The sequence below is a fragment of the Poecilia formosa genome, unplaced genomic scaffold (assembly GCF_000485575.1).
Source record: "Poecilia formosa unplaced genomic scaffold, Poecilia_formosa-5.1.2 Scaffold158, whole genome shotgun sequence".
Taxonomy (NCBI): domain Eukaryota; kingdom Metazoa; phylum Chordata; class Actinopteri; order Cyprinodontiformes; family Poeciliidae; genus Poecilia; species Poecilia formosa.
In genome coordinates this window covers 460,786-487,572 of record NW_006800097.1, presented here as the reverse complement: position 1 = coordinate 487,572, position 26,787 = coordinate 460,786, and the positions used below count along the sequence as shown (strand labels likewise).

Below are 26,787 nucleotides of genomic sequence, written 5' to 3'. Positions count from 1 at the left end.
ATTAGTATAGCTTGGCTCTCAGTTTTCTTAAAAATCAAATCAATAAGAACTTGTTCTGTTTGCTGCACTGGTTAAGCACTGCAATTTCTTGATGGAAATGTTTCGAGGGCAGCATTGGACAGGCAAAATATGTATTATTTAATGCCAATCCAAATCTTTTTGCTTTGATTTTGTACCAGTTCACTGAAAGTTCCACATAATTAACTAGAAGAAGATTCCCTGTCAGGATTGAAACATTTGGAGACATTTACTTATCGTGTTTGCAGCGACACAAATCCCCCGAAATATCAAATAAGACAAAAAAAAGACTTAATATATTGAACTATTAGGCAGACATTTCCAAAACATCTTTTTATATCTTATACATGATAAAAAAAAAATTCATTCCTCAACAAAAAAGTGACCTTCAGGTACATAATTTTTTATCCTTTAAAATGTGTCAACAAAGTTAAGATCTGAGCTAGATTATTTTATTAGATTTAAAAGTTGCAAAGTAGAACAGGATTGCTGTGTCTGTATAAACAACATGAAGTAGACTAGCACTACTGGTTTTACTAGAGCAGTAAAACCAGTTTTTCCCACTTCGTTGCACCACAGCTGGTAGCTTCAGAGGACTGGCGTAGCTGCAATCAGAACCCAACTTCAGCAGCTGCTTCATCCAAACTATGAAAAGCCTCACAGTGGGCATGTGTGTCTATGAGAGCTGCTCACTGATACATGTTCTGTCTGAGGATCCACATAAAAAATAATAGTCAGGAGTTATTGCATTATTTTATAATAAAGTTGTTAAGCTTCAGCTCACCGATAAACTACTCGTAGGACGCCATCTTTTTTTACAGCCAAGTGAGATGCCTTCTGCCTTCTCCTAGTGCGAACTAGAAACAACCAATCAGAGCCAGGAGGTGGGTCTTAGCGCCGTCAATCATAATGTTGTAGGCACTGCTCATCTTTCCCTCTCCATCCCCCCTTGCTCTGTGCTAAGCTGCAGCTAGCATAGCCTGTTGTGAATGCTCAGTCTAGTTAGCGTGGCAGATATATGGTTTTCCTGTTGTTTCTCTGCCATTGGCACATTTAACAGTGAGTATAGGAGATTTATTCACAGTGCTAAGACAAGTCTCCTGCTCTACTTGGCTGTTTTTGGTTGTTTCTTCAGATGGCAACAGCAGCTCAGGGAGGAGGTGAAGGAGATTGATATTTTCACTTATAGCATATTTTTTACATATTTTTTACATATTTGTTAGTTTTAACAAATATGTAAAAATAAAATATATTTTTATTAAAGTTATGTACTGTGCCTTTAACTAGGATGTGGATACTCAACTGAAGAAACTCAAGGACAGGAAGCAAACTATATGATGACAACATATACCCTTTAATTAATATCATACTAAACAGAAACATTGATCAAAATATAGAACAAGAAGAAGTGAATTGAGAATTATATAATTCCGAAAATAAAGTGATTTTGTAATTGCCATACAAACCAAATTATTTCAAGAAAATCATAGCTATATAGAGCATTACAAGTTATTGAATCGAAATACTTAAAAACTGTCTTCTTTCATTCATTAAAAGATTGCTTTGATATCAGTTCATTAAAAAAAAGTTAAAGCAAAATATATAACAAGTTATTACTATTTTCCAGTATGTTTCCTGTTTCACTGTTCACTGAGAGAGACGCCACGCCATAATATTTTGAAGGAGTCACAGGTAGTGTTGGTTAAATAACATTATTTGTAATTCCAGCTCTGTATCCGTTCTTTTGATCCCACTCAAAACACAGACTTTGATCACAAACTTACTCTAAATCACAATGATGTTGACAATTTCGTATGGTGGCTGTCAAGACAGAAAAAAAAGAAATCTTAATTATTTGAAAATAATCCCGTTTCAGATTTTAAAATCCATCTTGCAGTTCTATTAAAATGCATCATTAAAAGAAACAAAAGTCAATAAAACATGTTCAGATTAAAAAGTAATGTATATTTCTATTTACCAGGCTATATATTTCTAGCATAGATAACCATTAAATATAATCCAACACTATTCAGTTCTGATAAAAGGTAAAAAATAGGTTTTTGAAAAAGTACATGTTTTATTTTCAGAATGCTGTTGCACAGAACTCAAGCAATAACTTTTATCCATATCATGTCCAATGAACAAAATAAGAAAGATTTTAGCAAATATATATGGATCATTGTGTGTGTGCGGTGAAGAACTTACTTGGATAGTTGGGATATGAAGGTCTGTCATTGAAATGTGAGGCTAGTAGAAAAAAAACATTAGTATTTTATCACAACAATATATTTGCAACATAGCTTGGTTCATGTGGAAACAACACAACAATTAGTAATTAACTTGTACTTTTAAATTACATTAATAACTTTCAACTTAAGAGGTGTCGATACAAATGAGGTTTGAAATATAAATATGAAGATTTTTTCACTCATATTTAATCTATTCTTTTGTTGTAAAGTTTAAAAAAAAAGTTAATTGTCAGTATATAAAAAAGGTTGAAGTCTGTACCGTTTATTGAATTTTTCCAAAGAAAGAGTCCAGTTATGCAGAAACACAACAGAATCAATCCGACAACAAGTCCAATGGCCAAATCAAGAGGAAACTTGGAGGAAGAGGAAGGAGACACTGGATCTGAAGCTAGAATTAGACATTTGTTTTATGACAAAGTTAGAGCAAAATAACTTAATATTTAATCTGTGAAATTTGTGATGGGAGCTTACCATCCTCAGTAATGTTTATTTCCTTTTTCAGTCTGGTTGCTATGGTTTTATTACCGAGCTTAAACACACAGTCATATCTCTTCCAGTCTTCAGATGCAATTGCTGAAACATTCAGGTCAACACTCATCTGGTAAGTGTCATCGTGGTTTGGAAGAATCTCACTGGGCTTCTCATCATTTTGGATCTCCACTCCATCTCTCCTCCAGAACATCTCAGCTGAGTTTGGGTAGAAACCTGTGGCAAAACATCTGACAAGAGAGGAAGAGTTCTTCTGGAGGAGAGCAACAGAAGTGAGGTCTGTATGAGGGAGACAATGTGGAGAGAGGAGGACAGAAGGTGAAAAGAAAAAAGTAACATTTTTAGGGAGAAACAAATGGAAGATATATGAATCTTGCCCTTTGACTGCTGGAGAAATGCATTGCCTTACAAAAGTGTTCACCCCCCTTGGCATTGTTTTTGTGTCAAACCTCCAACTGACTGGACAAGCAGCAGACGCCAAAGCAAAGTTTTGAAATAAGTCTGTATCTTGGTTTACTGTTTTGCTACTAAATGCTGGTCTTTATTTTGTCTTACGAAAAGTTAACAGATATAAAGTGAAAAAACAACCAGTTTTATGATCTAGTGATGTTCAGTGCTAAATTAAATCTTATTCTAAAAACAACGAGGAGCTGAATGCCTCATGAAGTTGATAAAACAACGCACTGCATACCTTCTCTCTGCAGAGCGCTACGATTCACAAACTCGTTCAGCATTTTAGGGCAAGTCAGTGACAGAAATGGACGCCGGTATATATTTAATCCCTGTGTCAGGTTTTCAGCCAAAGGACTCTGAGCAACCCAAGTCAGATTGTTGAAGTCTGCTTTCATAAAATCTTCTCCATTGTAGCCACACTGCTGAAAAATGACAACTTCAGCAGACGTTTTATCCAATTTACAGCCGGTCATACACTGTAAAACATGAACAGCTAAGACAGACAAAATTAGAAAATTAGTGACTTGTTTAAAAGAAAGAGTACTTAACATTTAAATGTCTGGTAAATGCACAGTACCTTCAGTTGGGTTTAGATTTGCTGTCTTATTTAAGTAGGATGTCAAAAGGTTGTCCAGAGAGCTTAATGCTTCTTCAGAGAATGCCATGTTTGGATAGAAATCTGAAATGTTCTTCCAAAGAATTGAGCTTTGTTTTCTAACTCCATTGCCATCATAGTAATCCACTTGGATGTCGTCAATTACTGTTGTAAACATGTTTGGAAGATCTTTGATCCCAGTTAATATAGTGCCAGAAAATGTCAGTGAATTTTTTACTGTGGAGAAAAGATGTTAGATTATCCACTTATACGGTCAGTTAACATCAGCCTACACAAATCTCCATCCATGCATAAACGGTTATATTAGTGACATTAAAACTGGTTACCATACCTGATGATGAAGCCTGGCAGAGAAGAAGCAATATTACTATTTTGTTTGTGTAAAGCCTCATCTTTTCTAGAAAACCGAGCTGTTAAATCATGTGAGTGAAGTACATCAGTTAAGCTGAGAGCAAAACCAAAGATCAATGCAAAGCGACTACAGACACTTGAAACAAGAGCCGCCTTCAGTTACATTACCTGCCCCTCCCACAGTCTTTGAGGAGTAGAAGCAGAAACATTATTCAACAATGAGATGGTGATAAATGATTAACATCTGTTGATTTCTGAAGGTGTAACTTATTTTCCCATTGTCCATTGTAAAGACTTATTTTTAATCATGTTATAGCGCTAGAAGGAAGAGATAAAACAACTTATCTGTAATAATCTCAATGTCTTTGCAGTCTTATGGTGTTATGCTTTCCTGTTTGACTGTGTGACATTGATGAATGATTTTACTTTGAATGCTTCCTGAAACTGTTCAGCAAACATACTTCAAATCTTCTACACCTGATCTCAACAAACTGGATTTGATGTCAAACAGGTAACGTGCTCCACCTTGGCTTTTGTTTTTTTGTTGTTGTTGCTGCTCTTTCTCTTGACTCAGTCTTGATTTTTTTCTGCTTTCGTTTTTAAACATAAATGGTACTGGTGGAGCATATCTTGCCTTCTCAAAGTCACATTAACAACTTAGTCCTTGGTATCGTCCGCCATGGTTGTTATTTTTTCTTCCGTTTCCGCATGTCAGGATGCAGAACTGACTTTAGTCAAGTATCAATGACGTATAGGTCGGATGAATGCGACCTGGCCGTACAGACACAGGTTCCATTTTAAAAGATCAGACACGCATCAGATTTAGGAACACGTATCAAAGTAGTCTGGGTCGCATTTGTAAAAAATGCAACATGTATCTAATCTTGTCTGACTGTCATGACAAGATCAGATACATGTCGCATAAAGGCAGAAAAAAAAATCGGATTTGGGTCACTTCAGGCTGTTAAGTTGCACTTGAGCAGCTACATTTTCTACTAAAAGTGAGAAAGCATTAAATAACAAGTCAAGTTCCTCTGGAGTTTTATTATGAAGAAAGTTCCATAGTTACTAAATAATCAAACTGACAAGTTTTCAGTCAACCACAATAAACACACCCAAGAACATAAAACTGAAAGCATTTCTGGACTTAACAAACAGGTTAAACAATTTAAACTTTCTGCATAGTCTTTGTTTACAATCAGCTTTCTGAGCAAGATGAAGTGTTTGGTGATACTTATTGTTTTGTCATGCTACATCTGCAGGTAAGAAAGCGCAAAACATTATCAATTTGTTACATCAAACATTGTTTTATTTACTGGTCAAGGTTCTAGGTAAATAGATTACTTATTTCTAATTAAAAGATCAATTAGATCATGTTTACTAATGTATGGATGGTATTCAGTAAGACTTCAGTAAGAAAACTGTGAAAATTTGTTTTTTAATAATAAAATTTGTTCTATAATTTGTCAAAACTAACTCTTCTTTTCAAACAGTGAAAACAAGCTAAAGGTTTACCTTACTGGATCCTCTGGGCTCACAAGCATCCCTCCACATGAAGCAGCCGCTGAAGCCGATGATGTCCAGATAATTTACTGCAGCAAGAAATAATCAAACAAGACTGGGCTCACAAAAACCTTAATTATGATCCTCAACTATTTGAGTTTGTCAAATGGGGTTGTTATGTCTCTAGTCCTTTCTTCTTTAAAAATATAATTTATGTCTTTCTGAAGAAACTGAAGCAAGGAAAAGGTGCTGTATGTTTATTAATTATTCTACTTCTTTGAGAGTGAACATAAATCTTAATTTTGTTTGAGAGATAAAGACCTGTTTCAAAGACGGACATTTATGAACAATCAAGCTGTGTTATATTTTGCAAATCTTTAATTAAATATTGTCTAAAAATCATTCTGGCTTTTTTGTCTCCACTGTAACATAACTATGAAGTTAAAATCAGTTATAATTTCACATGGCATAAACAAGTTTTGTTGTTTATGTTATGAACAGCTAATTACTTACCTAAGTAGTTGTTTCCTTCAACCACTCCACTATAAGCATTTTCTACAATATCACATGGATTTGATATATGATGATAAATGTATTGAATCTCACTTCATAATTTATGAAATGTAAGGCATCAGAGAAACACAAACTTAGGAGGAAGAATCTAAATGTTTTTAAGGCATCTGTTTGGATGGATACTGGGTTTAATTTGGCTCTTAGTTTGCATAAAAACCTAGAAACCCTTAAGAACTGGTTCTGCTAGCAGCAGTGGTTAAGCTTTGCAATCTCTTTGGTAAAAAACTGACAAATTTAAAGTGTTATTTGTACTTTCTTTAGCGGGACACCAGAGGGCAGCATTGGACAGAATCTGTATTACCGGTATTTAATGTCGATCCAAATCTTTTCTGATTTGTTCCAGTTCACTGAAAGTTCCGCAGATTCAACTGAAAGAAGTTTCCCTGAGAGAATCTGGAGAAATGTACTTATATATGATTACAGAGATACAAATCCATAAAAACACCAACTTGTAATAATAAAAAAGACTTTATTTCTTGAATTTTTAGGTAAAACTTTCTATAGCATCTGTTTATATTTTACACAATAAAAACATTAATTCCTCAACAAATACAAGTGACCCTCATGTACATTAATTTGTCTTTTAAAATGTGTCAACAAAACCAAAATCTGAGCTAGATTATTTTGTTAAAGACAAAAGTAACAAAGTCAACACAAGATTCTTGTGTCTTATATAAAAAAAATTAGGCTAGCAGACACAGTGCAGTAAAACCAGTTTTTCCTTCATCTGGTTGGTGATTTCATTTTGATAAATGAGTACAGCAGCATTTGACAAGTTTCCTTCAAATCTGGTTTATCTCAGTCTCTGCAGATCGATCCATCCGTCCAATTGTGAATTCAAATTTACCAACAAACTTATAGCTTATAATTTTTAATTGAATAAATAATTACACCATGCAATTTAAACCAGCAGCTATCACTGCGTACATAGCATACAAAAACAAGAAAGGTAAGAAATAAAAGGAAACATACATCCCTCCATCCATCCATTTTTTTTACACCCTTGTCCCTTAGTGGGGTCGGGAGGTACCGGTGCCTATCTCCAGCTAACGTTCCGGGCGAGAGGGGGGGTCACCCTGGACAGGTCACCAGTCTGTCGCATAAAAGGAAACATTTTAATTATTTTAATTTATCAAATTGCCCACTTTAATACAAAATGAAAAGTCATGACAACTAAAAGTGTAAATGCTGGTATATTTTTCTGCAAAAATTAAAGTTACTTGTTTTTTTGGTTTTCTTTTGTGTTTTTTTTCCAGGCCCATTTGCTCGAACATGTAAGTTAAACTTTGCATTCTATTCTTCTGCATGCCAACAGATGCTGCACAAGCCTGTTAATGCCCCATTTATTCAGACCAGGTGATTGGCAACAAGGAAACCCCTATTTTATGGCAGAGGTCCCTGAGGCCCAGAATTGAGAAACACTGATTTAGCTGTAAACAAGGGGAGAACTGTTTTTTTTTTTTTTTCTGTTCCTGGCCATACAGGCTGGAATAGTCTTCCCTATGATTTCTTTTTCTTTTTTTTTTTTTTTTACATTTTACATACTCCTATTTCTGTTTTATTACACTGTGTATTTGTTTTTACTTGTAAAGCACTTTGGTCAATGTGAGGCATTGTGGGAAGATGATATAAACAATTTGATTTGATTCAGGTTTATTGGCAAAGGGATACATCAGAAAGTAGGACAGTCACTCTCTGAGACTGGATTTGTTCACTTCAACTGTATTGTATGTCTTCTTTGTTTATTATTAAACTGAAAACATCCCCATCAAAATCAAATAAAATTTTATTTGTATAGCACATTTCAGCAGCAAGGCATTTCAAAGTATTTTACATCACAACCATCTCATGCATTCAAATCTTACAACTAACCACACTTAACACCAGATTTTGCTGAAAGAAATCAGACTCAGCTGAGTTTTTAAAGCCATATATGAACAAAATCACAAGACAAAACAAAAAATACAGAAACTGAGAAGTAAAAAAAAAGAAGAAAAAAAAAAAACTAAACCACAAATCCCCAACTAAAACTAGAAAGTGATAAGATTACTGGGATCAGAAAGTTAAATTGAACCAGGACTTAGGTACATATCAAGCCAACAAAACAAGTCATTTTTCTTTTTGCTTTAACAGATACAGATGTAAAAGTAAGTTCAAAACAATTGGACTAGTAAGAGGTTTCTGTTTAAGGAAAAGGAACAGGTTTTCCTGTTGGAAAACGTATTTTCCTGTACAAATGTAGGAATGTATTTTCCTGTTGGTGTCCATTGCTTTAAAAAATTACAGTATATATTCCTGTAATTAAATGACCCAATGTGTTTTTATTCCTACTGTGTTACACAATATTTGGCCCTTCATTAAACACTGATTGGTCAGTCAGTTGGTTGAAATAATTTAGTTTCACTAATGTATTATATTATTCAAACACTTGTGTTAGATGTTTTGGAGATATAGTTAAAGAGACAACACTGAGGTTGTTTGGACATGTTCAGAGGAGATACAGTGATTACATCAAGACAAGATGTCGGAGCCACAGGGTGAGAAACCAGAAGGAGATTTACGGTGAAAGAGGACATGAAGTCAGATGGTGTAAAGGTAGACAATGGAGAGGACTGGACTACATGGAAACAGATTATTTACTGGTCAAATGCTGAAGGGAAAAGTCAAAAGAGAAGATCTGGTCACATACCAAATCTTCATGGAACAGACAATTACTTTTAGGTAGTTCTTTTGTCAAGAGAAAATTAGTATTGTTTTCATGAAAAGTTTTGAGCATGTGCAAAAACAACACTTGCCTGTCCTTTTCTACTTCGGTTTTTATTACTTCTGCTTCACTTTAAAATTTGAACTATGGTAAAAAACCTTCAGGGTAACCTACAAGTTTGCCAAAATTCTTCAGTGAGGGATTCATGACTGTGTTGGTTATGATTGGGCTGGTTCTAATTTAAAGTCTTTTTCATACAAGAGGAGCGTAATTGTATTTAAATTGTTTTAAATAAACAAAGCAGGGGTTCAAACTGGTAATTGACTGGTTACAGGACAAACACTTTCCTCCTGAGCCACCCTCACTCCACATAAAGTATATCGTTCAGAAAACAGCAAAACCTGCTAATGTGATTTTTAAAAGTTTGAGAAATACAGTTTTTTGAGTCTTTTGCACTCAGAAAAAGTCTTTATTTTTTACTTTTTTTCTTTGTAAGAGATAAAATCACTATTCTTCAGCAACAAGTTAAGTACGTAAAATGGTTCATATGTCCTTTAAAAGGTTGAACAAAACCAACATCTACCTTGCATTATTTTGTGAGATATACAAGCAACAAAGTGAACACAAGATTAGATTGCCAAACACAGTGCAGTAAAACCAGTTTTTCTTCTCCTAGTATGTCCTTTCACTCTGTAAAATTAAATCAGCTGCAGTGAGTTTAGTTTGAATCTAATTTCCCCTTTCCCTGACTCTGTCTAATAATAAATAAAAATATAACACCAATATAATCCAGTAAATTATTAAACCAGTAAATTATTAAACTATGTCATTTACACTGTGTGTTCTAGGAGGTTTTTGCTTTATGAAAAGAAGAGTGACACTAGGTCAGAAAATTAGTGTACCATGTGGTTTGGCATTAAATTATGTTTGACAAGATGCAGTGCAGAAGAAAACAAAGTTTACTTTAATGCCACACAAAATATACAAGAATTACCCACAGAGAAATGCTTTGAGCTGACTTTGTTCTCTATTTTTTTTAAGATTAGCAATTAGCATCCCTATTAGATCCTAAAACCACTGTATCAAAAGCTTAGTTCATCACTTCAAAGTTGAGTCAAGTCTCCCTACAGCAGAAAGTCATTTCAGATTGCTGTTGAAATTGTACAGGTAAGGCAAGGCAATTTTATTTATATAACACATTTTCAACAACAAGGTAATTCAAATCGCTTCACATGAGTTAGTAGGAAGTACAACAAAACATTAAATAAAGTTGTGGTTGTATATTAAGTTTAACATATTTTTTTCTACATGAATACACAAAAAGCACATTTAATCTGCTGAAGCTAAACCACATCTGCCGACTACAGTTTTTCTTACACTCAGCTTAAAATAGGTCATCAGATTGAAAGCGAAACCTCCATGAATACAAATCTTGATTTATAACTATTGAATTTTCCAGTGTTTAAGCATAAACAGAAGTTCATTTTCACTAAATCAGCGTGACAATGTTTTAGCACAGCTTTGAACATGGTGCAAGTGTCTACAAAAAAAAACCTAAACTAAAAGTTTAGTTTAAAGATGTACAGAAAAAACACATTACCTTTTTGAATTAAAGATCTAAAAACTGGCTTCTTGGCTGCTGGAGTTGGTCAGAATCCCAAAGGTGCTGTCAAAAACATACAGTTCATAAATATACAATGACAAAAATTATTATAGAAACATAATTAGGTTAAACTTTTTGAAAATAAACATTTTACTCACCGATGATCAGTCCTCTTTCTGAAATCAAAATATTGATTATAGAATATAAATGGGTTTCATTAATTTATTTCTACATTTCTTACATTTGAACTGATAAAATAAAAATCTATGATTATGATCACTGCTTCTTCTGCTGTGTAAATCTTTGTTGTTGTCAGTTGTTTATTTTATTTTAACATATTTTTCTTTTATGCAATGTTTTTAAGCTATTTCTTTTCTAATAAAGGACTTTGTGTTTTCTTATGTATGAATGGTGCTATCTAAATAAACCTGACTTGCCTTATTAATCTTGATCTTACAACAATATGCTATTATTTTCTGATTTTATGAGTATGATGCTTGTTCCTGCATCTGAGATTCAGACAGCTATTGCTTGTATCAGGGAAAACAAATAAAAATTCAAAGTAACTTACTTTTTTATTTTACAAACTGCAAATATACCCACAGCAATGGCAACAGCTCCAAAAACAAGTACTGTAGCAACTATGGGAGCAGTTTTTTGATGGGCTCTCCCTGTTAAGAAATCAAGAAAAGAACAAACGTAAGGTTAATTCAAGCAGAATGATCTTCGTGTAACCATTTGTACTTTTTTGCATGTGGCACAAAATTGATTGATGTGCTATCAATTATGAATTTGACTTCAGACTTTGCCATATGTAGTAAAGAAGCAAGTGCACATTTTTTATTTTATTTTAGAGTTTAAGAGGGCACAATGAAATTATATGTTTTGCATATTTAAGTCCCAAACTTTTTGAAGTATGCAAAATGAGTGATCAGGTTCTGCACTGTTCATTAAATAAAGCTAAAAATAGAAATAATAAAACTAAACATACCTCATGTCACAGCAGCTTCTAAAAACTGTTGCACCAGCAATTATCAGTAGTTATTCTGTATATATTAATTATTTAAAAGAAGAATGTTGTCCTGTCTTCTTTCCAACAGAGCTTCAGAGTATTGACACTTGATAAAAATTATTAAAGCAATGTTGTCCTGATTTTAAAAACTGCTTGGTGAGATTTCAAGTTTACTAAATAAAAACAGTAAAAAGTTTGTTTTAAATAAAACAAAGAAGCTCCTCATTACATGTGCTGATTGCCCTTCTAATCTTTTTCAGTAGTATTACGTTTTAAAGGTATATTGAACTTTTAAATACAATAAAAGACAAATTCTTACCATAGTTGGTTTTTATAACTGATTTATCCAGTTTGATAATAACTTTGTCCGCTGCACTGGACAAGTGAAACACACAGTCAAACCTCCTCCAGTCTTCAATATTAATAGAGGAAACATTCAGATCAGTCATCATCTGGAAGGACCCATCATCATTGGGCAGAATATCGCCATGTTCCACATCTTCATGAGTCTCTTGTCCATCTTTCCTCCAGAACAGATGGGCTCTGTAGGGGTAAAAACCTGTGGCGTGGCATCTGATGGGAGAGGAAGGAGTTTTCTGGAGGAGAGACACTGAAGGAAGATCTGGGAAGGCCCAAAAGGTTGCAAATGAAAGATTGAGTCAGAGTTGATGGATAGAATCAAAATATTATTCAATTTGAAAAGCAATAAGACATAATAATTATGATAAATCAAATTAGCTTGAAAATATCCAGCATCTACTATAAATCTGTCTGGAACATAACCTTAACAATGTTCAACTCAAGGTGTGATCGTCACAGATTTGTACCACGGACAACTGTCACCCATTTTTTAAATATGAATCACTAACTCATAATGATATCATGTTCCTAACTCATGGTTGTTAAACCGGTTTGAGCACATTAAGAACAAAGTGGAACATTAACTTCCAAGCAGGCTGCAAATATACCGCATTAATTACTGACAAACTCAGACCTTGGGAACTGCAATTTCCGGGCTACTCTTGTATCATAAATAGCCCCCAAAAAATGAATGTCAGAGTAGTTTCTGAGGAGGGTCTCGACAAACTAAAAATAAAAGGCACTAGCAGCAAGGTTTCCAGTTTCAAAAAGATAAATTATCTTTACTTATAAAAATAACAGAAATATTGTCTAGGTTGACTTCATACAAAACGTTACTTTTGTGGTAGAAAAACGGATTCATCCCTCGCTCTTTCAATGCAGTTAGACCAACCACAGCAGTTGTCTTTTCTCCTTAATCACAGCAGAGCAAAAAAAAGAAACAAGAAAAGAAAAAAAAAGACTCATCTACCATCTGTAATTAATAGCATAATTTGTGATCAATAACAATATTTATAATTTAGTAAATAATTAATTCATCATATACTTAATAGGCCCCAACATCAATAATAATCATACTTTTTATTGATGAATAGAATTATTTGGTCTATTAATTAATTTCAAATTTAATCTTCTCAGTCATAGTCATGTGTCATGTGTTGTCGTGTCTTCCTGCCCTGATTGATTCCAGCTGTTTCTTGTTTCCCTTGATTATCCCCTATGTATTTATTTCCACCTGTCTCCTCCTCCTTGTCGGATGCTTGTTGTGTCGTATGTTGTCATTGTTTCTTTTTGTGTACTGTTTACCAGTTGCTGCCAGAGTCTGAGCTCCTTGCCTATGCTCACCTTTGCTGCCTGGATTTCTGTTCACTTCCTCATTAAAACCATCATTATTGCATCTACTTGGGTCTACTGCCATCAATCCTCACCACTAGAACTCCACAATTCATGACAGTATAGGACCACTAATTTATCCATTAAATAATATTTTTGCATATTTTATATTATTGCACATAATTACCTGTTCTCCTTAGCACACTTTTCCCGTAATCCAGAGATATTTTCAGCCACAAAGGGCACTTGTAAGTGAGGAGTTCTTTGTAGAAATGCAGCTCAACAATCTCTGTTTCCCATGTGCGCTTGGTTTGAGCAGCTTGTGGGCTTAAAGCGACCCATGACAATTTATCAAGATCCAGCTCAAGGAAGTCTTCTCCATCATACCCAAACCGCATAGAAGAGTCAACCTCTCCAGTGTCCTCATCAAAGTTACATCTATCAATCCTCTGGAAAATATGGACACCTGGATAAGACAGAAGTGGAAAGACGGAGAAATAAAACTATTAGATTAAATAAAATGCAAAGTTTCATTATATCAAAATACCAAAGATAAATATTCCAGCTTTATCATTAATCTAACCACCTTAGTCTTCCTCATTTATCTCAACATGGTAAATCACTGCCCTGCATGATGAAGTATTTTTCAGTTTTCACTCTCGGGACTCTACATACATGCTGTTTCTGCCATGCACTATTTCGAAAACTCCCCTTCAAAGATAGGCTTCCTGATCCTTCCTATTTTAAATGCTAGCAACTTTCCTTAGTGCTTGACAGGTAATTTCCAAGGGAAATGTGTTTTCTGAGTCTGTAAACTGGCTGCCTGCTTGGTGGAAAAGTAATAGGTGATGTTGGTTTCTTTGAAAAATCCAACAGTTAATTAGCAAGTAAAACATTAAGGCTTTGATCACACTATGTTCTTTTTTTATTTATTATTTGTTAACACTTGACTCTCAGTCTCAACTTTTTTTTTAATCTTTGGTTCACTCATCATTGTAGATGGATTAAGAGAAGAGTCAAAATCAAAGAAAAGCAATTTGGACAATCAGCTCAACTTGGACAATTCTGAAGCAATATTCAATAAACTGGATTGAAGGTCACAAAGCATCATACATGGGCAACAGACCATGGTTCACCCACACCTGATCTAGATAAAAAATAACCCAAATTTTGGGACTTTGCAGTCATACAAACAGAAAACTAAATGGCTTATTTAAACATTATAATGTATGCAATTTCAGTTCAGTTTGTTTCAGTCATGTAGAAATGTACATTAACTAATTAAATCAAGTTTCTTCTTCATACCTTCAGGCTGGCTGGTATCCTTTCTCACAGAAGAAATTTTGTAATCAAAAAATCTGGGCAGAATCTGAAAACACTGCACTGTGTAAAATTCATGCACCTCACGATAGTCATTGAGCATCTTTTTTCCCCAGTCATAGTTTGTCTTCAATATCTCGTGGTCGCAGGAACCAAGTACATTGCCATCAATATCCAAAACAAGTTCAAACTCTGTGTTGTTCTTGGCTTTAGATGATGCAGTGTAGTAAATGTTTAGGACATGGATTTCTTTGGGAACAGAAAAAAGTTTTAATACAGGTCAGAGTATACATTAGTGAAAACATAAAGAAATGAATGACTAAATTAATGTGAAAAGATAAAATCAGAACAAAAAACTACTAAAAGTTAGACATGATAGAGAAGAGGTTAATACACAGACAAAATGAAAATAGAATCAGCGAAGATCAAGAAAATTAAACTAATCTCACCTGCTAAAAAAATGTTGCAGAGCAGAAGCAAACACAACAACCGTATCATTTTGATGTTGTGACCAAGTCTCCTGACTGATGAATTGTGGAAACTCAGTTGGAAAACTAAACCAGAACTGATCCACTGGGTGTGGCTGGCTCAAAGCCAAAGAAACACTGAAGCATGACGTCAAAGTTACTCCCATTCTTTCAAGTTACACTCAAATATTTTTCAACCGACATTCAGCATCCTAATCAAAAGTATTTCATTAAATTAGTGTTCCAACACATTTTTAGGTATCGCTGATACCTAAAAACCTTCAAATCTGGTTTATTCCAATTCTTGCAGATTTATCTGTCTGATCCTCCATTCTTCCAGTGGTGAATTAAAGATTAGCAACAAACTTGTAGATTATGATTTCTAATCAAATACATGGGACTATGTAATTTGAACCAGAAGTATTTGTCAAAAGAAGAATAACACAGAGCCTAGAAGAAAAGCAGGAAATAAAAATAGTGTTCCCAGTCACAGGGTGAGAAAATAGTCTCAAAATACCTTTTGAACTTACTTTTTTTTTGTTTTACTTTCTTCAATCAAAATATTGAATGTTTAAATCATTGCTACACAGACAAAGAAAAATTGTTTTATGTATGTAATAGAAAAAAAACACTTCCTCCAACTACAATACAAAATAAATGGCATTGAGTGAGTTTAATACAGACTCAAAATGTGTTGATTATATGAACTTGGTTCATATAATCAAATTTACTGAACAGAATAGTTTTCTCTGCTTTAAACTTGTTTTAACTGTTAGAGTCCAGATTTGACTTCAGTCTGGTTTCTTGATTGAGTCTCTCAGACAATTCAATGCTGTTGATGGGAGCTGTAAGGTAAAAACAAAAAGATTGAATCTACAGAATAATCTACAATATAAATTGCTATGTCAATAAGCGATAAACAATAAGCGACAGCGAGTTTGTCAATAAATTAAACTGCGGCAAGATCCAGCACACTTAAAGAAGTGTTAAAATGAGAATCAATAAACTAATCTGGGGAAAAGAAAGATTTACACTTCATCTGACCCTCATCACTGGAGGTTTTCTTACCTTTCCTATTTTTGATGACTATAAATCCAACAGCAGCAACAATGATGACAAGAAAAACCGTTGCAGCAGTGATCCCAACTATCATGCCGATCATGCCATGTCAGCAGGATGCAGACATGTTTGACTTCAGCAGGTTTTTGAATGGAGCAAATTATGAAAGTCAAAATAAACTACAAGAATAAAATTAGACAACACTTTAAAAAAGGGAAAAGCAAAAGCTTACCTGGTGATGAAGAGGCACATAAAAGTAGTAAAAATAACATCTTCATGTTGTCAAAAGATGAGTTGTGATGTCAGGAGAGAAATCCTTTACTTTTCCTCAGAAACTGTTCATCTAAAAAGAAAACAATGTTCTTTTGAGAAGATCTGCTTTTTAAAAAAGAAAATGTGCAACAACCACAAGAAGAGGGATGAAACCTGTTTATATGAGCTGACCAAGCTGATGAGCATCAGCACCACATCTGGAGCGTCATTCAGATGATCCAGTCCTCTGTCTTTATGGCTTCCTAAAACAAAGAACAGCTGCTTTCTTGAAAGACGGCCTCTCACCACCAGGCACCAACAGAGCACCAGCTTCAGGCTCATCACCTTTCATTTTAGGACTCTGGCCTGCGATTCACAAAACATTGGTTGTGACACCTGTTTTAAAAACAAGCCTGTGTGTCACCATAGCAACCATTCTGATGAAATGAGGAAGTTATGGTTAAATACTAACCCTGAGCGAACTCCTGGCATACGGCCCTGACTGTTAAGCACATTTCATGTTTGGGAAATAATCTTTACATTTTAGCTGCACCAGATGTAACCAATGTAGAATCACTGAAATGTTTAATTTGCAGCATTTTGGTCATCTTCATAATCTTATAATCTCTGTCAGTTGAAGGTGGAGTTGGTAGACAAGTCCTTTTAAATGTAATGAGATTTCTGCCATATCAGTCGCAGTCATCACATAAAAAGTTTGTATTTAGAAAGAAATCTTTTGAACTACAGTATCTGCTCATATCACCTTACCTACTATTGGCTGGGTCAGCTGTCTGTGGTGCTTTTGTTTTGTTAGGGATGTCAAGGATTTTAATGAGAGCTGAGGAGACAGGGACCAACTGGTGACAGAGAACAACAGAGGATCTGATAAAGAAACAGACGAACAAAGGAGTTTTTTGTGAAGTGCATCAATTCTAGCACTGATTTAACAATATTCCTGCTGATACTATTTATTTACCTTTCAGCTCCCATGTGGCTTTTAGTTCATTGAGAAGCTGAATCCAGACACCTGATGAGCAAATCATTCATCATTTCTTTATGTGAGATACTGTGAATATAAATTGCAGTTACATCACAAATGTAGGGCTTAACGCACAAACACTTATGAAGTGAAACCAGATTTTTGTCTTTGTTAAAACTTGTTTATCAAACCGCAGATCAGATCAAGTCTAGACTTGTTGAAACAGATTTCGATCCGATGACGGTTTTGGTTCTGAGTGGGTGAAACTATTTACATGGAGGTGAATTTACACAATAAATTTGTCTAGAAAAAACACACTATAGACTTGAGGCTAAGAAACAACCTTTGCCTCAAGGTTGTGGGAACTGGTTTTTTTAAGCCAGTTCCCATGTTACAGGTGAAGTGTGAGGAGTAATATGTTATCAGATGTACTATCAGCTTCTTGAATGCAGTTGGAATTTTGTTTTAGCATTTCTATCTGACTCGGAGTCATTTTTAGCTGCTGCCAGTCTGACTAGTGAAGTTGTGATGTCCCTATTGTTGGACTTCAAACAAAAAACAGCAGCACTTTGTCTGGCCTTGAAAAAAGTTTAGATTAAGTAGATTCGATGGTTTTGTGTAATACAAGTTTTTTCTCTTGTTTTTATAAACAATGCTGTCATTTGTGGAAATAAATGTTTTGTAATTGTTGAAGTGCGGACAACATCCAAGGTCTTAAAAAAATATATATATATATATGTGTGTGTGTGTGTGTGTGTGTGTGTGTGTGTGTGTGTGTTGTGGATTTAAATATAAAAAGGACCAGAAAACGACAAAGCATAAATAGACATACATTCTCAATGGAATAAAAAGAGAAAATATTGTAAACACGTTTCTTAGTTTCAGAACATTTAAAAAAATACTTTCATTTTCTCAACAGGATTAGAAGCTTACAAGTGGTCATTATAAAACGGAAAGAGTATAACATTGCAATATTAACACTACAAAATAGTACACAAAACAAAATTAACAGTTTTGTAAGGCAACATAGAAATATAAGATTAAGCACCAGTAATATGATTAACAAGTGCATTGAAGTGTCCTCCAATAATTATAATAAACTCCCTGAGCAAAGACAAAACTTGTTCTAATGTTTATGAATATTTCTACATCAAAAGATGACAACTTGGCTTCATAGACTTAGTAAATTATAATTAGGATTGCAAAATTCAGTGGATCCCAGTCTCAGGTCTTTGCTCTGCACCATTTGCCTTTTCATGGTTTTGTTCATTGCTACTGGTCTGGTCATCATCAATAGTTCTGGCTTCTTCTTTAAAACTCTGAAGTTCAGTGTTATCTTCTATTTGGTCAGATCTTGTGAAGACAGAGATAAAAAAAATAAAAAAATCAAAGGTTAACCAAATGATTGGCGACTCTGAATTAAACAGTTTTTATACAAGCAGTAAAAAATGGCCTGAATTTGATTTTTTTCCCTTTTATTTTGTAGCTGTAAAAAAAAACATGAAATATCTACAACTCTAGTCCTTCTGGAAGAGTGGTAGGAAGAACATCTGCTATTAAAAGAAAAATTAGAGTAGATGTACTTACTGTTTGCAGGTTGAAATCCTGAAAAAATGAGAAGGCTTAAAAATAAATCATTGTTTATAAAATACATGGATTTAAATTTCAATCTAAAATTGTGTATTACAAACAAGCCCACCATTATTTTTCTTTTTCCAGAAAATGAATCCAGATATGAAAAGTGCTACAAGCAGCACAAGTCCCACAACAACACCACTGATAACATGAGAAGGAAAATCTGTGGGAGAAACTGGAAACAAAACAGGGATAAACTTTATTTCTACAGCAGCATCTTCTTCTCCTCCAGCTTTTCCAATGTGAATCATCTGTCTCCATTTAGTCCAATTTTTTTCATCCTGTACCGTCACACCAACTAACTTTCACCATATCCATAAATCTTCTTTGTATTTTTATCTATCTTTCCTCCAAATTAATTCCCCTCTGAGAATAAACCTATCATGTGGCAGCTGAAGAGCATTTCTACAACAGTATGCAGAAAATTAATATTCTAATTTGAACTGATTATATATAACTTACCTCTGTTTGTCCTAATTACCGCTTTATCCAGTTTGGTTGTGATGTTTCCTAACCCAGGCTGCTGAAAGACACAGTCGTACTTCCCCCAGTCCTCAAGTGGGATTGAGGAAACATTGAAGTCAACACTCATCTGGAAGGTCCCATCAGGATTGGGAAGGATCTCACCATGCTCCACATATTCATGAATCTCCTCTCCATTTTCTCTCCAGTATAACTGCCCTCTGTTTGGGTAAAAACCTGTCACATGGCATCTGATTGGTGAGGATGGAGTCTTCTGGAGGAGAGACACTGATGGAAGACCTGCTGGAGAACAAAAAGGGGACAGTAAAATGGAAAGAGACAGGGAGAAAAAGGAAATTAGAAAATAGACAGAGGAAAGAGGAAGAGATACTGAAGTAAAATGAGGGAAAAGGAACCTGAACGTTTAAACTCGAATAAAGCTCCGAATAATGTTCTCTTCCTTTTTCTGGTCAAAGGGTTTATTATGGATTCATTTTCCAATGCAATTATTATTTTTAATAAGATTATCTGGACATTTTCATACTTGCAGCAATACAAATGTATGCACATGAAAGAAAGAAAAGAAACTGAGTAATACTGACATGTTATTTGACTTTTATGGAAGTTTTTAACCTGACCTCTTTTCTGCTGAGAATTGTCACCATGGGCCACATCCTTCTTCAGCCTCTCAGGGCAAAATTTCATCAGTAAGGATAGATTCATTTCTAAACGGGCATCCTCGTCATTTTTCCATTTGTCCTTGACCATGACAGCCTGATGACTTTTAGCGATCCATGTCAAGTTCTTTACATCCCATTCAAAAAGGTCTTCTCCATTATATGCATGTTTTAATAAAATGCCAGCTTCTCCAGTCACGTCATCCCATTCACAGCCGGCTATAACCTGTAAAATGTCAACAGCTGAAACACGCAAACATTTGTAAATGATGATGATCACATTTAGACAAATGAAACATTATAAAACCCTGCTACCTTCATATTGAAAATCCTTTAAATAATTAAGCTTGTTGGCGAAGATATCTGGCAGATGGAAACAAAATCCACTGTACGAGGAGTCGAATGTTGAGTTAAGGGTCTTTCTGTTACTGTCACAGTAAGCCACTCGGATCTCGTCAATTTCAATATTTGCGCAAAACGTCGGTAAGTTCGGAAGTCCAGAAGAACCCACACCCATCAACATTAGCGTGTGTTTCACTGAAGGAAAAATAGTTTCAAAATTCAGTCAGCAAAAACATTTGAGCCTGATAAGCTGAAAATCACAAGAAAATCAATGACATATAACAATAACTGTAAATTACCTGATGACACGCAGTGAAGTAAAAGAAGGAGCAGGAACATTTCCATGTCCAACTTAACCTGTAACGTTTTCGTACCGCTGTGTGGTTAAGGCTGGAGTTTACAAATGATATGGCAAGCTATTTTAACATTTAATCAATACTCACTTCTTTTTAACCTTAATTCAGATTTTGAATCATAGATTTTAATTTTAAGATTTATTCTAGTTGAAAACTAAATCAAATATATAATCAATATTATTCATAATATTAGAAGCAGAAATAATAATTTAAAACTTCCTCAATATAGTTGTACCAATAAGAAAGAGTTAACTCCGAACCATTCTTATCCTCAATTTCTTCAATTGAACACCAGAGGGCGGCATATAACCTATTGTAGAAGAAGCGCAACACACACCGGTCAATAGAGGCACATGCCAGGTGTGGTGCATTATCAGGGAGCTATAAATGCAATTTATTTTTAAAAAGTAGTTTAAAAAGTTGTCGAACAGATTTAAGTTTTCTAAATTGATATAGTAATGTCAGAGGAAATCGCACCTTAGCTTCAGGCAAGCAAAGAGAAAAAGCACAAAAGGAAACCTGTATGGACTGGTGTAACACAGACTGACACAAACAAGTTTGTGAAATTCTTAAAAATAAACTGTATTTATTAGTAGTAATAAAGTCATTAAACTGAACTAACATATTCTTTGGTCCTGCTGATACATCTTGAATGCCAGTCAAGGAAAACATGGCACAGCTATTTAAAATATTACAACAAAACCAAAAAATTAGTTCAGGATGAACAACCGTTCCTCTTATTCAGATTGAACACAGCTGTATGAAACCATGAGGACCGTACTGCTGATGATGTTTACACTTGAAAGATTTGATTTTATGTACTTCTTAAGACTTTAATAATTCTACATAAAATATTTCTTTGACTTTTAGTTCTGTTGTTTTTATTAACAATCGATAAGAAAAGTTATATCTTCAAAACATTTACATTTTAAGGTAATGTGACATGCACAAATATGTCAAATATGAAATGAACATGAATATATACAGGTGATGTTCATGTACATTCATTTGTCTTTTTAAAACCATCTGAGCTAGATTATTTTGTTAATAAAAGAAACAAAGACAACATAAGACTGCTGTGTCTTGTATAAAACATAGTGCAGTTAAACCAGTTTTTCATACTTCTGATCAGTGCTTTCATTTTGATAATTGAAGCCAGCAGCATTTCACAAGTTTCCTTCACATCTGGTTTATTCCAATTTCTGTATATAGATCTGTCTGACCCGCCGTCTGTCCAATGGTGAATTAAAGATTAGCAACAAACTTATAGCTTATGATTTCTAATCAAATGACTGATACTACATAATCTGAACCAGAAGTATTTTAGCCAAAAGGGAGTTTCTTTGTCAAAACAAGAATAACATCAAGCCAAGAAGAAAAGCAGGAAATAGAAACAACTCAGATAATGAATGTTTGGCACCAAATTATCTTTAACAAGATGTAACACAGCATGTTTTAATAAAAATGTAATACAGCATGTCAGCATGTTTTAATGTTTTAATGTCGCAAAAAAATAATACCCACAGAAAAATTATTTCACTTACCCCAATATCATTGCTCATCACTTCAAAGGTGGATAAACCCTGCAGGGGAAGTTCATTCCAACTGCTTGAAGTTTTAATCTTTTAGTCATCAACCAGAACTTCTTGGAATGGCGGATGTAGTTAGGAATGAAGATATTCCAGCAAACTAAAAACTTTGTCTCGTTTCAGTTTTTCCTTCAGCATAAAATATACATAGAGCACTTGCATGCCTAAAAGCAGAGAGACATGTTTTTTTGCTAATGTAAAGAAATGGTCTAATGATTGCAAGTGTGGGAATAAAACAAAGGTTTTTAACTAAATGCTCAGATATTTAGAGGAGAGTTTCACCTCTGCCCAGCTGACCGCCATTAGGTCTGCTTTCAATTGGAGATCACACGGCCCCTCCGCCTCACCTGGCAACTTTTTGCTCAGTCTGAGGCCTCCACTTCTAGGTGTGGAGACCGATTGAGCCAGCTTCTGTAGTAGGTTTGTAAAACAGCTGATGGGCTAAACCCAGCCACATGGAGAGAAAATAGTCTCAAAATACCTGTGCTTGTGTAATGCTGACAACTTTTGAACTTACAACATTTTTTGTACTTTGTTCAATCAAAATATTGCATGCTTAATTCATTGCTACAGGGACAAAGAAAAAAACAGTAACATTGTTTTGTATATTTAATGGGAAAAAAACACTTCCTGCAACTACAATACAAAATACAATGTCATTACAATACAAAATAAATGATATTTCTTAAATTAGGCTGAGCTTAGTGCATCTTTACAGATTTGCAATGAAGGACTCAAAATGTGTTGAATGCAAACTTGGTTCATGCAATCAAATTTACTGAACAGAATAGTTTTCTCTGCTTTAAACATGTTTTAACTGTTAGAGTCCAGATTTGACTTCAGTCTGGTTTCTTGATTGAGTCTCTCAGACAATTCAATGCTGTTGATGGGAGCTGTAAGGTAAAAACAAAAAGATTGAATCTACAGAATAATCTACAATATAAATTGTTATGTCAATAAGCGATAAACAATAAGGGACAGCGAGTTTGTCAATAAATCAAACTGCGGCAAGATCCAACACTTTAAGAAGTGTTAAAATGAAAATCAATAAACGTATCTGGGGAAAAGAAAGATTTACACTTCATCTGACCCTTACTCATTATTTGTACTGAAAATGGGAAATACAGAGTCCTGAAATTATTTTTGTGTTGGTATGTCATAATTTGAATAAAACAAGTTTAGTTTTTAGTTCAGATTATGAGTCTTGTTCAGCTCATCACTTGAGGTTTCTTTACCTTTCCTGTTTTTGATGACTGCAAATCCAACAGCAGCAACAATGATGACAAGAAAAACCACTGCAGCAGTGATACTAACTATCAATCCAATGGGTTTTTCTGGACAGAAAAAAAGACAACAGATGCAGATAAACATGTTAACTAAGAGATGCATAAACTGTAGATTATGATCTAATGAAAACTGTTAAGAAATCAGTATATAATAATAGTAGGGAATAATATCTTGAAAGTCTGATACTGGATTTATAAAGTAATTGTAACTTCTGTTGAAGAGGTTCAATAATGCAGGAGAATAAGGTCGAGGTCGCATCTGAATTCCAGATAAACCTTTTTTTCAGTGCAAGAGTTAAATGAGGGTTAAAAAGACTCAAAACAGCAACCTTTAAAAAACAGATGTGTTGTTTAAAAGTTTGTGTTGATTGAACTTATTTTTTTTTTCTTACCCTCATCATTATGTCTCTGTCTCTTTCCCCAGTTGGTTTGGATCTTTTCTTTCTCCAGTCTGCTGACAACATCATCTCTGACATCCACCAGATGAAACACACACTCATGTCTTTCCCAGTCTTCAGGGTGAACAGATGAAACATTGATGTCTGTTCTCATCTGGAAGGTGTTATCCTGGTTACAGAGGATCTCTGTTTTGTCCACACCGTCCTGAATCTCCTCTCCATCCTTTCTCCAGAACATCGCAGCTTTGTTGGGATAGAAACCAGTAGCGAAGCAGCTGACTGGAGAGTCAGGAGACGTCTGGAGGAGAAACACCGAGGGAAGAACTGAGGAGACAGATGGCAGCTTAAGATCTACAATCAAATACTTTTCTATTATGCAAAACAAAATTTTAAAAAAATTTAACGATCATGAAAAACTCTAAAAGCAGTTAGACACACAAAAACAGCACCACTTTTTTCATAAAATATTTAGCTCTGACATAGAGGCACAAAAATTCACAAACGGTAAAATCATCAACAAAAAAACATGACAAAGGGAACAAATGATACAAAAAAATCATGAATACAACAATAAAAATAAATAAATCTTGTGGGGAATTAAGTTTAAGTTATATGTATTTTTCAACTCACTGAATCTGTAAATGACACTAGAGATGTGATCACTTTTCTCCAGATCTTAAGGTTTTCCTGTTCATGCTGCTCCGTCTCACCTGTGCTCTGCAGAGGGACTTGGTTATCCCCCATATATTTCTTCAGCCAATCAGGACATATATGATTTAAGAAGTCCTTGTGCTTCAAATGATATGCAGATTCATCAGCTTCCCACTTTGGTTTGATGCTGACAGCCTGGGGAGTTTGAGGAATCCATGTCAACTTATTTGGGTCAAATTTTATAAAGTCTGCTCCATTATATCCAAACTGTAAAAACGAGGTTGTTTCTTTTGTCTTTTCCTCCCATTCACAGCCAATAATAACCTGCAAAATGTGAACAGCTGAAGGAGAAAACAGACACTGAGATTAAGAAATCAAATTTTATACTGGTAAGCTGTTGCAGCTTAATTATGAATGTGAGTCTCTTTTATACCTTCACTTTGGTTCAGGTCCTTTAAGATTCTCATCTTAACCTTGAGATAATCAGACATTATTTCAAAACACTGTTCAATATACCAATCAGCAATCTGTGACTCAATGTTCATTAATTTCTGTCCATATTTTGGGTTTGCTCTAATATTTTTGTTGCTGTCGCAGTAACTCGTTGGCAGCTTGTCCACCTGGGTGGTGATTATAAAGTCTGGAAAATGTGGAAGTCCAGAGGAGGCAGTGACCAAAACCGTCAGCGAGTGTTTTTCTAGGAGAAAAGGTGAAATGTTCAGCAGGATGCAGACATGTTTGACTTCAGCAAGTTTTTGAATGGAGCAAATTATGAAAGTCAAAATAAACTACAAGAATAAAAATAGACAACACTTTAAAAAAAGGGAAAAGCAAAAGCTTACCTGGTGATGAAGAGGCACATAAAAGTAGTAAAAATAACATATTCATGTTGTCAAAAGATGAGTTGTGATGTGAGGAGAGAAATCCTTTACTTTTCCTCAGAAACTGTTGATTTAAAAAGAAAAAGAATGTTCTTTTGAGAATCCTTTGTAAAATAGAAAATATTTAACAACCAGTAAGAAAAGGAATGAAACTGGTTATATAAATTGCCAAGCTGATGAGCATCAGCGCCACATCTGGAGCGTCATTTCGGATGATCCAGTCCTCTGTCTTTATGGTTTCCTCACAACAAAGAACAGCTGCTTTCTTGAAAGACGACCTCTCACCACCAGGCACAGACAGAGAACCCGCTTTACTGGAAAACATTTGAAGGTGGTTTAATTTGCAGATGAAAGTCCACCTGCTACCTTAAAAATGCAATTTAAGTCAACAAGAAAATGGTTTTGGTTTAAACTCAGAAATTAAAGTTCATGAAGTTGATTTAATAACAAGAAACAAGTTGTCTAAACATTGGTTTTTAAGTTCTTTAATGGTGAATTGTGAGTTTTAACTTAATTAATTTAAACTAAGTAATGATTTCACAATATGCAAGAAAAAAAACTGCCCTCACCTAGTTAAAGAGAATACATTTCTCTATTATTTTTACTCACAATATTAAGTTAAAATAACTTGTTTTACTTAATTTAAATTCTTGTTCTGATCATATGAATTTCATTAAACATCTTGTTGCTAACCTAACTCCAGTTTAGTCAGCTCTTGGGATTTTGACAAAATTAATACAAAAGGTAACACTAAGTTTATCCTTTCACACACTCACTCATTTAAGTTCAAAATCTAAAACTCAGATCTGATAAATTTATTTTACTTAAAGAGTAGAAGACAGTAGACGCAACTAAAAGTGACTAAAATCTTTTGCAGTGTTCTGGCTCATCAGCCTCATTTTTAGGACTTCGTTCTGTCATTCACAAAACAATTGTTGTGAAGCATGTATGTCACGATAGCAACCATTCTTATCCTGCCCTGATGTAATGAGGAAGTTATGGTTAAATACTAACTGTTGCGACCCGGCTCGGCTAGGGGAAAGGGAAGTAACATTAAAAGAAACCTTGATGGTAAGGTTTTGACAATTTAGAGATTTATTGTTTGGATTTTACAAAAATAAAATGGTGAAAATTAACAATAATCAAAATGGAGGGACTTTCAAACAACAA

General features: G+C 34.5%; 4 protein-coding genes across 5 annotated transcripts; all 4 read right to left on the bottom strand.

The window, feature by feature from the left end:
• Positions 1–1,351: 1,351 nt before the first annotated feature.
• LOC103146412 (zinc-alpha-2-glycoprotein-like) lies at positions 1,352–5,672 on the bottom strand. The gene is made up of 7 exons (XM_016677541.1): positions 4,157–5,672; positions 3,787–4,041; positions 3,448–3,702; positions 2,739–3,035; positions 2,527–2,655; positions 2,224–2,265; positions 1,352–1,839 (listed from the first exon to the last, which is right to left on the bottom strand). Exons 1-7 carry the CDS (start codon positions 4,215–4,217, stop codon positions 1,799–1,801), a joined length of 1,080 nt encoding a protein of 359 aa, XP_016533027.1. The 5' UTR covers positions 4,218–5,672; the 3' UTR covers positions 1,352–1,798.
• Positions 5,673–7,305: 1,633 nt separating this feature from the next.
• LOC103146393 (major histocompatibility complex class I-related gene protein-like) lies at positions 7,306–16,432 on the bottom strand. Its single transcript, XM_007564300.2, has 10 exons — positions 16,119–16,432; positions 15,033–15,895; positions 14,666–14,832; positions 14,569–14,587; positions 13,451–13,729; positions 11,891–12,193; positions 11,131–11,230; positions 10,718–10,735; positions 10,557–10,622; positions 7,306–7,345 (listed from the first exon to the last, which is right to left on the bottom strand). Exons 2-9 carry the CDS (start codon positions 15,079–15,081, stop codon positions 10,574–10,576), a joined length of 984 nt encoding a protein of 327 aa, XP_007564362.1. The 5' UTR covers positions 15,082–15,895; positions 16,119–16,432; the 3' UTR covers positions 7,306–7,345; positions 10,557–10,573.
• Positions 16,433–18,198: 1,766 nt separating this feature from the next.
• Positions 18,199–20,866, bottom strand: LOC103146460 (major histocompatibility complex class I-related gene protein-like). The gene is made up of 7 exons (XM_016677537.1): positions 20,756–20,866; positions 20,430–20,651; positions 20,076–20,357; positions 19,438–19,737; positions 19,040–19,150; positions 18,928–18,945; positions 18,199–18,694 (listed from the first exon to the last, which is right to left on the bottom strand). The coding sequence occupies exons 1-7, from the start codon at positions 20,799–20,801 to the stop codon at positions 18,549–18,551; spliced, it is 1,125 nt and encodes a 374-aa protein (XP_016533023.1). The 5' UTR covers positions 20,802–20,866; the 3' UTR covers positions 18,199–18,548.
• A 2,151-nt stretch (positions 20,867–23,017) lies between these two features.
• Positions 23,018–25,666, bottom strand: LOC107837608 (major histocompatibility complex class I-related gene protein-like). 2 transcript variants are annotated; one of them, XM_016677540.1, is made up of 7 exons: positions 25,579–25,666; positions 25,357–25,433; positions 25,170–25,209; positions 24,796–25,077; positions 24,080–24,409; positions 23,637–23,735; positions 23,018–23,294 (listed from the first exon to the last, which is right to left on the bottom strand). In XM_016677540.1, exons 1-7 carry the CDS (start codon positions 25,622–25,624, stop codon positions 23,215–23,217), a joined length of 954 nt encoding a protein of 317 aa, XP_016533026.1. In that variant the 5' UTR covers positions 25,625–25,666; the 3' UTR covers positions 23,018–23,214. The 2 variants fall into 2 exon arrangements, with proteins under 2 accessions (XP_016533026.1, XP_016533025.1); XM_016677539.1 differs by having other exon boundaries at positions 25,170–25,433.
• Positions 25,667–26,787: the final 1,121 nt, after the last annotated feature.

What these genes read in the sequence shown, in the direction of transcription:
- LOC103146393 (XM_007564300.2), bottom strand. Translation starts at nt 15,081, where the DNA reads ATGATACGGTTGTTGTGTTTGCTTCTGCTCTGCAACATTTTTTTAGCA. An exon ending in CTGCAACATTTTTTTAGCAG is followed by an intron (nt 14,833 to 15,032) that starts GTGAGATTAGTT and finishes CTGTTCCCAAAG; the next exon opens with AAATCCATGTCCTAAACATT. An exon ending in AGTTATAAAAACCAACTATG is followed by an intron (nt 11,231 to 11,890) that starts GTAAGAATTTGT and finishes ATTTCTTAACAG; the next exon opens with GGAGAGCCCATCAAAAAACT.
- LOC107837608 (XM_016677539.1), bottom strand. Translation starts at nt 25,624, where the DNA reads ATGAATATGTTATTTTTACTACTTTTATGTGCCTCTTCATCACCAG. An exon ending in ACAGAGACATAATGATGAGG is followed by an intron (nt 23,736 to 24,079) that starts GTAAGAAAAAAA and finishes TTTTCTGTCCAG; the next exon opens with AAAAACCCATTGGATTGATA. An exon ending in AGTCATCAAAAACAGGAAAG is followed by an intron (nt 23,295 to 23,636) that starts GTAAAGAAACCT and finishes TTTACCTTACAG; the next exon opens with CTCCCATCAACAGCATTGAA.
- LOC103146412 (XM_016677541.1), bottom strand. Translation starts at nt 4,217, where the DNA reads ATGAGGCTTTACACAAACAAAATAGTAATATTGCTTCTTCTCTGCCAG. An exon ending in AAATCTAAACCCAACTGAAG is followed by an intron (nt 3,703 to 3,786) that starts GTACTGTGCATT and finishes TGTCTGTCTTAG; the next exon opens with CTGTTCATGTTTTACAGTGT. An exon ending in AATAAACATTACTGAGGATG is followed by an intron (nt 2,656 to 2,738) that starts GTAAGCTCCCAT and finishes GTCTAATTCTAG; the next exon opens with CTTCAGATCCAGTGTCTCCT.
- LOC103146460 (XM_016677537.1), bottom strand. Translation starts at nt 20,801, where the DNA reads ATGGAAATGTTCCTGCTCCTTCTTTTACTTCACTGCGTGTCATCAG. An exon ending in AAAGGATTTTCAATATGAAG is followed by an intron (nt 20,358 to 20,429) that starts GTAGCAGGGTTT and finishes TGCGTGTTTCAG; the next exon opens with CTGTTGACATTTTACAGGTT. An exon ending in GGTAATTAGGACAAACAGAG is followed by an intron (nt 19,151 to 19,437) that starts GTAAGTTATATA and finishes TTTTGTTTCCAG; the next exon opens with TTTCTCCCACAGATTTTCCT.